At 49.5% G+C, this 12,537-nt stretch overlaps 1 protein-coding gene across 1 annotated transcript; it reads right to left on the bottom strand.

Moving 5' to 3' along the window:
* Nucleotides 1-297: 297 nt before the first annotated feature.
* LOC144159963 (uncharacterized) lies at nt 298-951 on the bottom strand. Its single transcript, XM_077691601.1, has one exon. It carries the CDS (start codon nt 949-951, stop codon nt 298-300), a length of 654 nt encoding a protein of 217 aa, XP_077547727.1.
* Between the last annotated feature and the right edge of the window lie 11,586 nt (nt 952-12,537).

Here is a 12,537-nt window from a genome sequence, read left to right as displayed (position 1 = left end):
TGATGTAGCTCCAAACTGATGAGAGGAACATTATGCCCTGGAATATGCCCTTATGCCCTTAGCGAAAACCGTTTCGTACTTCTTTTGAAGCCGCTGCACCAGTTCCTGTCGCTCGGGAATATTGTACTCGGTAGCCTGGTTGATACCTTCGATCGTTATCCCAAGGGCGTCGAACCAATTTCGGCTCAAGAGGCTAGATCCGGCCCCTCGCACGATAAGTAGTGGTAGCTGGCAGGTTGTGCCATTGAAAGAAACGTCTACGTTGGCACTTCCCAGTAGTGGCAAGGCCTGCCCTGACTACGTTCTCAGGTGCGTGTCGTCGTCGAGCAAGATGGGTGCATGCTGCCGCCAGGTTTGGTGGTACGTCTGTTCGCTAATGAGCGTACATGCTGCTCCAGAATCCGCATCGAAGTAAATAGGCTGGTGATGCACGGTTACGTCGATCATGATCTTCGGTTGCGTGCGTAGGTTACGAACGCTGTTTAGGTCGTACAGCGCCGGTGATGCTGGTAGACTACCGTGCGTCTCCGCCTGCGTTATGGCCTCTGCGCCATTCACGTGCTTGTGCCGTTCAGGGGGTGTCCTCGACTGTTTCTTCTTTGTTATGCATGCCTTCTCAATGTGACCTCGTTTCTTGCAAAAATAGCACGTTGAGCATTGAAGCTTCCATGACTGCGGGCTGTGCTGCTCGTCACAGCGGCAGCAGCGCTGCGTCTTAGGTGGTTTTTTGCCACTTGCCCGGGGGGGTTGGAGCTGGTGATTTGTGAGGTATGCCGGCTCGGTGGGCTTCCGGATGTTACGCTGCTGCTGGCCAGCACTCTCCGCTCGAATGGCGATGTCGTAAGCCTTAGCGAACGTCAAGTCGGTGTCAGCAAACAGGCGCGTTTGTAGGAAGTCGTCCCGCAGTCCGCACACAAATCGGTCACGCAGCATAATGTCCAGTGGTAGCATGGTAGGGTTCGCAGGTGGCGTGGCGACAGGGTGTTCGGTAGTTACCGTTGTGGTGGGCAGCGTTCCGAAGTTGCAATCGGCGGCCAGTTTTTTCAGCGCCGCAACTTAGGCGCTGACGGCTTCTCCTTCAATCTGGTCCCTGCGTTGAAAACGGGCCCGGCTGTACACTTCCGATGGCCTTGGGTCGTAGTGCTTCTGCAGTGCCGCAACGATGTGGTCGTAGTCCCCTGCCGCTGGTGTGCTTGGCTGAACTAAGGAGCAGACGGTGTCGTACATCTCCTCCCCACACAGCGTGAGCAGGTGTGCCTTCTTCTTGCCGGGGTCTACGATGCTGGCCTCAAAGTAGAATTGAGGGCGTCCAAACCATGATCCCCAGGAGGTGCCGTTGAACTCAGGTAATCGTCCTGATGCGTGCGTAGCCATTGTGTAGCACTGCCTTTCAACGCGGGTCGCACAGACACTTCCTCGTGGCCACTGTTATGTCCGCGCAGTCAGGGACAAGCTGACGCACGGGTACACTTGAAAATAGGGTTTATTCACTCAAGAAAAACGCCGCTTTTTGCGACTGCTCTGCAGCAGATCCCCAAATCGCCTCTCGCGCATTGTCCATCGCACCACGGAGTTGGGGGCGGCTTCGGCGAGGGAAAGGGCCACTTGCGGGGACACTAATTGGCGCGCGGTCGAGATGCGCCGACTGGCGCGCTGTCGGGAGCCGCCGAAACGGAATGCGCTTCCGCTGGGCACGAACACAACAAAGGTGAACCGTGAAAACGCCCTATTGTATAGGTTTTGCAAGTCGCCAAATATCCGAGGAGGTAAAAATTATTCCCCAGCCCTCTCCTAGGGGGCGCGTCTTTGCCCTGGGGCAGCTTCGTGTAAAACATTATTGACCGCAATGACTCCTCTCCTCACTGCATAATCATCCTGCATTGGTTAGCTCAAAATATGCGCAAATCAGTATAGCTTGATGTACTGGTATCTTCAAACAAACGACTAAAGAATGCATGGACGCGGCTTTTCTGAATCAGGAGGGAAGCAAGAACGCCGGTGTATCCTCGGTATTCAATGGCGTGGAATGCATGCAGGCAACCAAGTGTGCGCCGCCATATCTGTGGCCAAGCGTCTGTTGCTAGGCCACGTTGTGCGCACGGCCCGCAGATGAGGTACCCTCTTCTCCTCCATGCAAGCGTGTGAGTGCGCGCACGTTACGTCGGGCTCCGCGGGATGGCGGCACTTGTCCGTGCTAACCACGTCTGTGAAACACATGACTGTGTTTCACGTTACGAACACTTCACCGAACGTAAAGTATTGCGTCGAGTTTACTCTGAGTGCGATTAATAACATCTCTGTTGGCGCCACAGTTTAGAATCGGATTAGCACGGAGCAGATGACGCACGCCGGCGTCTGTTTTTCTTCGGCGTGCGGCCGCAGTGGCCCAAGCTGCGCCGTGTCCGTGGCGCATCGGGCATGTCTGTGGCCGTTTCCAGTGTTGCCAAGAGAAGAAATTGGCCGCTAAACATTTCAACGAATACCGTCTATAGAGGTGTTTCACGCATTGAAGATAGCCTGATGGCCAGATTAAATCCAGACCCCTTTACTACTGCGCGCCTGATAGTTCCGATCTAGCTTCGGGGAGTAAAAACCACAAGCAATACACTAAGATTGGGTGCATCGCGCATCCAACGTCATGAGATCACTATTCGCATTTTTCGCTGACCTGCAGTGCGGACCAGGGATTCCCGGACTAGAGGAGGCCCCTACCGGGCGGACGCCCAACCACCACCTCTAAAGCTGGTGTAAATAAAGTTTATCCACTCCACTCCACTCCACCTTGAGTCACATATACGATGACCTTCTTCTACTTCTTCGTAGCCTTTGCTTTCATGAATGTGTGGGCCTGAGCTCGTTGGCGTTACTCCAAAAAATACATTGCTCGTCGCCATGTATTCCTTAAAATATTTCCACTGGACGTTCGGACATTGGAACTTATTTATCAAGCGTGAACGTACGCGTTACAATCAAGCTTTTCTTTTTGTCGTGTCTCATAATTCTGCGAATCGATATGTATCAGTTTGAATATTTAAAGTGTTTATAAAATCAATCCGTTTCACTGATAATGTCACCAATAAGCTTCTATAATGGCCCAGTGGAAATTGTCAGATAGCTCGCGAGTATCATCTACATGGAATCATGTCTGGGTAAATAAGTCGCTGCATGTTTAATATGGAAGCCCTTTGGCAAAACCCCCTAGCACGGCGAGCGAGGATAAGAAATGGTTTTTTATATTATATCCCGCGTGATCTATGTATACAAAAAGGTCGTGTCACCCGTTAAACATATAATCCCCGATGTGCGTTCCGTTTAAATTGTTTAAAATTTAAATTTAAATTCCGTTTAAATTGTTTAGATATCTGGTTAACTTGTTTCGTGGTTGTGGTGGTTCCAGTGAAATGGCGCGTACCCACTCAGGTGGATTGGCCAGGAAATATTGAAATATTAGGATGGATTAGCAGTAGATGAGTAGAGAAATAAATCTAAGGAGATTAGAGAAAGAAAGAAAAAAAGGTAAAAACGAACAATTGAAAATATGAAGTAAGAAACACGAAGAAAGTGGTACTGGATGAATGAGTGCAACGCACTGCAAAGATCGCCGTGTATAATCCCAGTTCCTTCGCCCCGAATGACAAAATAACTGTAGCTGTCTACAGCGGGAGGTTTAGCCGGCTGCATGTACTTTCTAAGTATCTTCGTCTTATCGAGGAGAACCGTCGGCAGGAGAAGAAGAAATGGTCGGTTGTTTCTGGTTCTTTGCAAAAGGCGCATAACGGCGACATGGCCAGATTAGAGCCGTGCAAGAAATAATTTAAATTTGGCACGCGACACCGAAAGCTACTGAGGGTTACTTCACAAGCTCGCGACTGGCTTACGCTGCACTGGCATGAGAAAAGAAAAGCGGCGCGACTTATACTCCTCTTTTGCCTTATTGATAGTCTGCTTAAATATAGCGCAGACGAATTTGAAGGTACTCCAGTTCGCAGGGCACTGATTGCGGGGCAGTCTTTTCCACGCAGCATTTCTGTGTCTGTGTGCATATGTACACTCCTCGTTCCACCACGGGCTGATCATATCCCCAGTTACCGAGACTGTGAATTTGGAACTCACGGCTGCATTGTTAATCGAATTTAAAACCTCTGCGGCCGTATGCGATTCATCCCCTTGGGCCATCGTAGCAGGGACGTACCCAGTGGGGGGGCCCGGGGGGCCCGGGCCCCCCCCGAAAGTTTTTGGGCCATACCCCCCTTTCCCGCGCCACCTCTCATCGTCCCTCGCACACATTGTAAAGCGACGCCATACAAATCCTGGGCTTGATAGCTATTTCAGGCGTTTTTTTTCGGAATGAGCCAAATCCACCTAAGGAGAATTTGAGGGGGAAAAATGAAAGTTTGGAACCGGACCTAAATGCAGTGCTGTAAAAAACTATTAAATGACATGTTTCACATGTCAGCTAGGGGAAATCTATAGCGACAAGAAATTAAGAATTATGCGGAGAATTTGAGCAATATTAAGATAAGTTCAGATTTGGCTCGTACTCATTTGAAACAGACAAGTTGGTACGGCATTCTTATGAAAACTACTTTGGAATCGACTTTCAAGAACGGTACGATACAGGTTTAAGCAAAAAAGGTAATAAACATGCAACAGAGCTTAAAAAACAGCTCTTTTTGAATCGCTTAGTATGGTACTTTTTTGGGCACGCCTGAAAACACTCATGAAGCTCTTCATTGCCTTGCCATAAATTTCCAAAACGCTTTACAAGAAGCCTGCTCAAATCATCTTCCATGGCATGCCATGGCTTGTAAGAGGCAGAGTAATAACAATAATAATAACCAGATTTCGTTCACTTCCTCTTCCGTTCACGTTATCGTAGTCGTGTGTCGGCAAATCATTTGCCGATCTCCTCATTGCTGTCTGAACTCATGGTAAGCCAGCTCTCAAAAGCAAAAAAAAAATTTACGCAAAAACGCACAAAACAGCCCGAAACGTCACACCAACGCGAAAGCCCATTGGGCAAATGAATTTGGCTCATTTTGATCCATGCCACAGCAGGGTCTGGCTCATTTTCCACGCGACGTAAGATCTGCGTACACGTTCGCAGGGAATTGTCTCAACTATTTATTTGCCACATTTTTTTAGGGGAAAGTTGCCCGGATTTTCTTGGCAGTGCAGTTTTACCTGACTTAGTTTTGGTTTGTGGATTAGGTTCATTTCGAAAAAAAAGATGAATCATTTGGTGGTCAACGTGGGATTAAAAAAAAACAGGCGAGGTATGTTTGCTCCGTTTACGCGGAAGCCAGTACCGCTGTACACTGGCTTCGTGCTCTGCTGCCAGCCTGCCACTTGCAATTCGCTGCACCCCCTTTACCCTGTTTGTCTGTAATTGGTGCTTCGGTTCTCTCAGACAGCAGTAACTTATCGCTTGTTTCGCCAGGGTGGCGGTTTCAGCGGCTCGGGTCGCATGTGTTTTGGTGGGGAAGAAAATGTTTGTCTTTGAACATTCAACAAATCCCTCCATCCTAGCGCACCGTACGATACTATCGCCCATGCCTGGTGTTTGTGGCTCAACGAATTCCTTCCCTGAGCCGAACTCACAGCGCATTTTTCACTAGTTTTCGTGGAAATGCTGCTTTTGTGTTTGTCGGTAAGAAAGGTAAGAAGTCTTCTTGCCGCCAAGAAACCCGCTGTAGGGTTTCTCTGCGCAATGCCTTCCAACGTCTGGCTCGCACACGTGTGCAGTGTCTGCCGAACAAGCCAAGGCGACACAAGGGCTTGGAACCGGATGGCGACGAGCGGAGTGGCGCGAGGGGATAATTGACCCGACCGTCCGGCGCCTCTAACATTACGCCCGCTTAGGGAAAGCTACCGTGGGAGTACAAAAGCCTTGTTCCACAGTCGCCACGTCCGTCTGGACAAGAAGGATCGCTCAAAAATGAAGCGCAACAACGTTACCAAGCCCGGCGACGGCAGGATGACAAAGTGAAGGTGCGCATCGCAGTTGTACGGCGGCAAGAGACACCGGCGGCATTCCGTTGGACAACTAAGGCAGTGACAGCGGCACTGTTGATTGACAGCCATTGTGGTTAATGGCTGCTATGCACAACGGTGGTGTAGTGATGCCAGCGCCGGTGGACCCCGTCGGGGCGATGACCCTCCTCCCTTCTCGCCGCTTTGCCATGTCCCCCAAGCCGTCGGCGGAGTGGCAGCCCTTTGGGACGGCCTTGCCGGCGACCGTCTACGCGGCTTTTGGGAAGACTCGTTTCCTCCCGACTTTCTGGGGCGGCGGACAGGGGGGAGCGGGGGTCAAAATCCTAATTGGTACGTGTGTTGCTGTGTGGAGGCTGCTTCGCTTGCGGCTGCATGCGCAATTTTGCTGAGTTTGTCCGGAGCTGCGGCCAAGAGCGGTCGCATGAAGACTTGCTCTCGTGGCAGTTCCTGCGCGCCAGAGCCCCACGAATTTCTCGCCAACCGCGCGGTGGTTTGGCACCCGTTTCGGCCCCCGGGCCCCCATCAGGGATCATGCCGCGGAACCCTTTTTATGCTCTGCGGCATCTTTTAATTGTAATCCAGTTTTCATTGCCATGTGTCACCTTATGTTCATGCTTCGTCGTCTCCTGTAAATAAGTGTAAATAGACTTTTTCTTCATCATCTACTTGCCTCGTCTCATCATCGGGTCCTTCACCATCCTCCACGACGACACCACCCACCTCAACAACGAACCAAACTTTACTGGCGGGTTTACAGACCCCGAGCTGCATTCCTATGCACAGTCCTCGAGAACACCGGGCTTCAGCGGGGAAGGGCACGGAGTCTAAGTGGCCAATGGTCAACATGAGAGAGACGAGGTGCCGCGGGTGAACGGTGAAAATGAACCCGGGCCGGACATCTCGACGGACCCCAACCAGACTTTTGGCTGAGAGAAATTTCGGCTTGAAAATTGGACTGCGAACTGTGTCTTTGTATTAGAAAGGTTATGAAACCCCGGGTACATATGATAGCTTATTCTCGGGATGTCGGAATATCGTCGAGGTGTCGGCAGAGAGTAACGAGTTTACTTCACCAACGGGCCGAACGAGAGGACAGAGGAGAAGCTCATTCCCGTCTTGCAGGACAAGCCACGCTGCAACGCCGAGGAAGCGACAAGGCGCATCCCTGGATATAACAAGGTTCTTTACAAAACTGCCGGAGGTAAGCGCTGACGCGCTGGCGCTTGCCACCGTTTTTTTATCTACATTTCTTGCAGTCCAGTGCGTCTTGATACTGCAATTTCCGAGGCCTGAATCATTGGTGCTTTGAATGGCAGACCGTTAAACGTCGAACTCGGAGGCTGTTTAGGGTAATAACACACGGAATTAGGCGTGTGACATCTCCGATTTACCTAGCATTTTGTTTCCTTCCTTCATAACTAGTAGCCACATGTTTTGTTTGGAGAAAAATATGGAAGCGCAAGAGGGTTGCCACGGAGATCTGAACTCTCGAGTGCCTATGCACTTCCGTTTCTGCCGACTTCCATTGCGTATAACGTGTGGGATGCTCCGGAAATGTATAGTTACTGTGCAGTACGCGTATTTATTCCCGTAAATATTGTAATTACTGCCGTTCTTTTTTTTAATTTTGGAAACTTTGCGTAGGGATCTTTAACGTGCGCAGAAATCTCGAACATACGAGTGTTTTTGCTTTTCGCCTCCATCACAAGGGCGGATACAGTTAATTTCATTTCTCTATGCAGGTTTACGCGCATTTATGGTAAACGCTGCGCGTTTATCGTGTTTGTACTAGTAACGGCGGGTACCCTCGCCCTCTCCCCTGATTTTCATAGAAAAGTTACCTTGGGTTGGGCCCCCCCCGAAAAAAAATCCTGGGTACGTGCCTGCATCGTAGACAGGGCAACTCGTAATTCCTTAGCAAAGCGGTTCATATTTACGAATGCGTGTATTTTGCGGCTGGGAGTACGCACGGGTTTCATGTTTTTTTGAAAGGGTAAAAAAGGAAGAATGATTTCTTGCCCGTATGTCTCACGTGCTAGCTCATTTTTCTTTATCGTTCGGCCACTGCTGCGTAACTGCATTTTTAGCCATTCAAATTTTAGCTGACTCTCTTTTAAAAATTGGCTCAAACGTTCTGCCACATAACCGCGCGTTTTGGAGTATCCTGGGTTCAGTATTTGTGATTGTCGAAAAAGATAAATCACCATCATCATCATTATCAATCCTCATCAATATCAAGTACGGCACGAGCTAAGAACGAGCCTCCATGCCTGTACTGCTGTCGCTGGGGGCCACATCAATGGGATATTGTCACAGAGGGGTGGCTGTAGCCACTCATGTATATGTGTCCGAGACCAGGCGTCTCCCCTGTTAGCCTTTGTTATTACTGGTATTTTTGCTCACATTCAACCGAAACTTTCAATTTTTAGGCAATTCTTCCTTCTAATCTCGCGCTGTTACTGGATGGAAACGGATAGAAAGTTGTGTGCGGGCGAATTAGCCCCCTTCTTCTTCGATTCCTGGCAAATCCCCCGCGTGGGTATGCACCATAAGACATAGAACAACAGCAGCAGCAAAAACCCATTTCGTTCGCCTCCCGAACTGACACATCAGGTATGGCCTAGCTGAAACCGTTCGCATGCCTTTCGCCAGGGTGTATTATGGTCGTCAACATTGAGACCAGCGAGGGCTTCGACTGCGAACAAGCCTTCGGAAGCGGAAACTTCCAAAACCGCCTCACCCTATTCACGGCATTCCCCGTGTTAGTCCTCCTTTGCCACGCAGTTGCGTTCACCCTCATCTCGGCGGAAGTCGACCACTGGTGCAGGCAGCCCACTGGCGGAAACCTCTCGGCCGACGCCTGGAGAAACATCTCGATTCCTGTCGGTCCCGATGGTCGGAACAGCAAGTGTATGGTCTACGCAAACCCGGGGGACCCTAACGACACCAAGGTCATTGAGTGCGATGCCTGGGACTTCGACCTCGAGCGGGGGAACGGAAGCATCGTCAGTGTGTGGAACCTAGTATGCAGCCGCCGTTCACTGAAGAGGCCGCCGACGTCGTCTTCATGGCCGGCTCCGTGGTATTCCTACTGCTGTCAGGACACTGCGCCGACCGCTTCGGCCGCCTGCCGGTAATTCTGGGCTCGGCCGGCATATTGATGGCGGCCACCCTGGGTGCTTGCTTCGCCCCTTTTTACCCCGTGTACTTAGTCACCCGGTTCCTCATCTCGGGCTGCACTGTCTCCCTGAACGCAGTGAGCGGTATACAAACCATAGTATCTTTAATTCGGACAATGCTTTCTGCGTCTGAAACGAAACACCTTTCCCTAGATCGGGAATCGCAACTACTACGCAACGTTGAGAATTACATGTTTACAAGTGTTCCTGTTTGTATGCGTTGTATATTATGTATGTATTTTATTTTATTTTATTAACAGCAGGCCAGTTCATTCAATTTAATGGACTCGCCCATTTTCTAGCGTTCACCGATTTTTTGGCTTTGTATAAGACTTTTTTTCAGGATGCGATGGTCAGCAGGCTTTCGCATTCAAAGCCCATATGCACAGTTCAGTCCTCCAAGGGAAACAGCCGTGCTGGAGCGAGGTGGCAGCCGGCTCCGAAAAAAGCGACGCACCAAGCGCCCGTTTGGAGACACAGGTATCTCAAAGAAGGGTGTACCGCGGCCGCACACGAGTGGCCTTGGCAGGTTTAAGAAACCACGCAGGTGCAGATGTTAATCCTGGTTATTGAAACCTGTCGGAACGAGCTTTGTAGGGTTTGCCCAGGCGCGGCCTTGAAATTAATCCGAAAGTTCTGCACTAGAAGCCGAGAATTCCAAATGAACTTCCGCTTTCACATTCTTAGAAAGTTCTCAAGATCGATAGCAATATTTTGCTTACCGGCTATTTAAGCATCTCGCCCTAACAAGGATTTTAGCTTTGCACCGCCGTACAAGCCTTCTCATGTTACCACCTCCTTCACTGTGAACTGCTTGCGTGAAGGAAGGGAAGAGAACTTTTAACCAACAAAGCAAAAAGAACATAGCAACATCATCATAATAACTGTGGAGGGATCTAGTCAACGAGCAAGCAACAACATTACGATTACAGGATACACGCACTCAAGTTTCAAATCGCTGTACGCAAAATTCCTGGACGCGTGTAAGCTTTACTGCCTACACCGCGGAATAGGAACCGACTGATAGCACATGTAAAGGCCTTGCCGATACACTACGAAAATACCGAAGATTAAAGATCCAATGATTCGGCGGTGTGAAGAAATGTTCTAGAGCGTACACCCATAAGGTCAGCAGCATTTATTAGTGATCTCACGAGCAAGAGGAAAATCGAACGGACTCCAGGTATAGTGGGGCAGTTCGCCAATCTTAGACGTATTGTTTTGACCAGGATTTTGGTATGAACACTATTGTAATTATTAGGAGGAGTCACAGACCGACAGACAGAACAACTTTTTTGGCCACACCTGGGGCAATCAGGACGGCGACGTCTTCTCTGTAGCGGTAGGGCAGTAGGGCCCCGTTAGCGCCGAGTTCCAGTGCCGTCGGCCAAGCGGGCCAGGTCTTCTTAGACTTGCTGGTTTGGCTCACGCAAGGCGGCCTCCTAGCGCTCCTCTCTGGTGATGGTAGGAAGAATGGCGTGGGATCGGTGCCAGGATAGTGGGATTCTATCACAGGCCCATCTGAGTCACGAAAACGTTCTAGGGGCCCACACGTCTGCTTACGTCCTTTAAAGCCAAAAGCCTGGATATATACTCGTTTTAACTTCTTTCGTGCAGAAACGTAATTGCGTATTTTGGCGGTTTCGTTGTTTTTGCCTTTGACCCAAAATACTTCTATTGGGTTGTTTCCTGTACATTAAGTGGTCCGTGGTTGTTGTTCCTTTAGGTTTCGATATACCCAATCAGTGGATCGGTCAATCCATAGAAGACAGTGAAAATGAAAAGAATTCTATTTAATTACCAGGCACCCAGAAAAGATAATTTGCGTCTTTTTCTCTGTTTTCGTTCTTGCGTGTTTTGATTCGCATTACGTCAGCAAGCAGAGTGGCACTGGCCACAGCTTTCTAGAATCAGGACTTGCGCGGTTGGTGTGCACCTCAACTGCTCTTTTCACCCACCGTCAAGTTCGGTATTCCCGCCACACGCAGTATTTCTCGCGTTTTACGTTTACGCTACATTGTTTTTTATATTGCTTGCAGCAAGGCCATTAGCCCCGCAAAACTTCCGAATCCTTGCCAATCATACTAGTGGGCTAAAAAAAACAACGACAATAACTTCTGTTCTACCGCAGACCACATTTGTAAAGAGTTCAGAATTAGCGTATTGGTCTGCTCCTGTGCATATCAGGGTTCAATTTCGTACCGATAACACGTGTATTAAAAAATAGCGGCGGCCATTTTATTGCCCGCATGAACAAGAAGGTACAAGCAAAGAGCGGAGTGGGTCAGGCAAAAAACGCGTGTTAATGAGATATTAGTAGAAATTAAAAAGAAGAAATGGACGTGGGCAGGACATGTAATGTGAAGGCAAGATAAGCGTTGGTCATTAAGGATAACAGAATGGATTCCTAGAGAAAGCAAGCCTTGCAAGGGGCGGCAGAAAGTTAGATGGGCCGATGAGATCAAGAAGTTTGCGGGGATAAATTGGTCGCAGTTAGCACAGGAACGGGACAATTGGAGATCCATGGGAGCTGCCTTTGCCCTACAATGGGCGTACATAGGCTGGTGATGATGAAGATGACGATAACAATGACAGCTTCATTCGTTACAGACGCTCTAACCTGAGCATACCAGCGCCATCTCCCAGTTATTCTTGCTATAGCTGGCTATGACCATACATTTATAAAATCCAGCTGTGACAATGATGCGCCGTAATGACATCGGTTAGACTGGCACACCTTCTGCCAATCTTTCGTTGCCTGCGTGGAGGCCTTCGCTGAAGGAAGAGGAAGTTGCCAATCAGATATCCTACTGCTAGGCATAGAGGCCCGTCTTCCAGCTGATCGGCCCTTCCACGGCTCAGCGCGATGTCGGAGGGAAACATCGAAATGGTAAGATCATGATTTCGTTACAATCAGCCTGTCTCACCGTCTCGGTTGAGCCACTGTACAAAACATCGCTCCCAGAGAAGTGGATCGGTTATCCCCTCGGAAACCCAAACCACAAATTATGGACAGTAGGCAAGAATGTATGAAGCAAAGGCCCGGTTTTTCGAATCATGCTCGAGTCGCAAGCTATATTTTCATATTATACCGACCCCAAGAGAGAGAGACGAAGAGAAAACTTTATTGGCTATCTTTGCTGAGTGTAACCACCCGAGAGGGAGGTTCTGGGTGAGCGATTTGTCAGGGAACGATCAGGAGCCGGTGGCCCTTAGCTGCGTCGTCCGCCAGCAGGACGACTGCATCTTGTACTTCGGGAATAGAACTGAACAGCGTGGCTTCCCACTGCTCGTGATTTTTTCTGGGAAATCCGCGGTTGGCGGGATGGCGTTTGAGATGACAAGCCCAAATCATGCATGCGAA

The sequence above is a fragment of the Haemaphysalis longicornis genome, unplaced genomic scaffold (genome assembly GCF_048455015.1).
Source record: "Haemaphysalis longicornis isolate Haplotype H1 unplaced genomic scaffold, Haemaphysalis longicornis Haplotype H1 scaffold_10, whole genome shotgun sequence".
In the NCBI taxonomy this organism is placed as follows: domain Eukaryota; kingdom Metazoa; phylum Arthropoda; class Arachnida; order Ixodida; family Ixodidae; genus Haemaphysalis; species Haemaphysalis longicornis.
The sequence above is the reverse complement of the archived record's forward strand: the minus strand, read 5'-3'. Positions and strand labels throughout refer to the sequence as shown.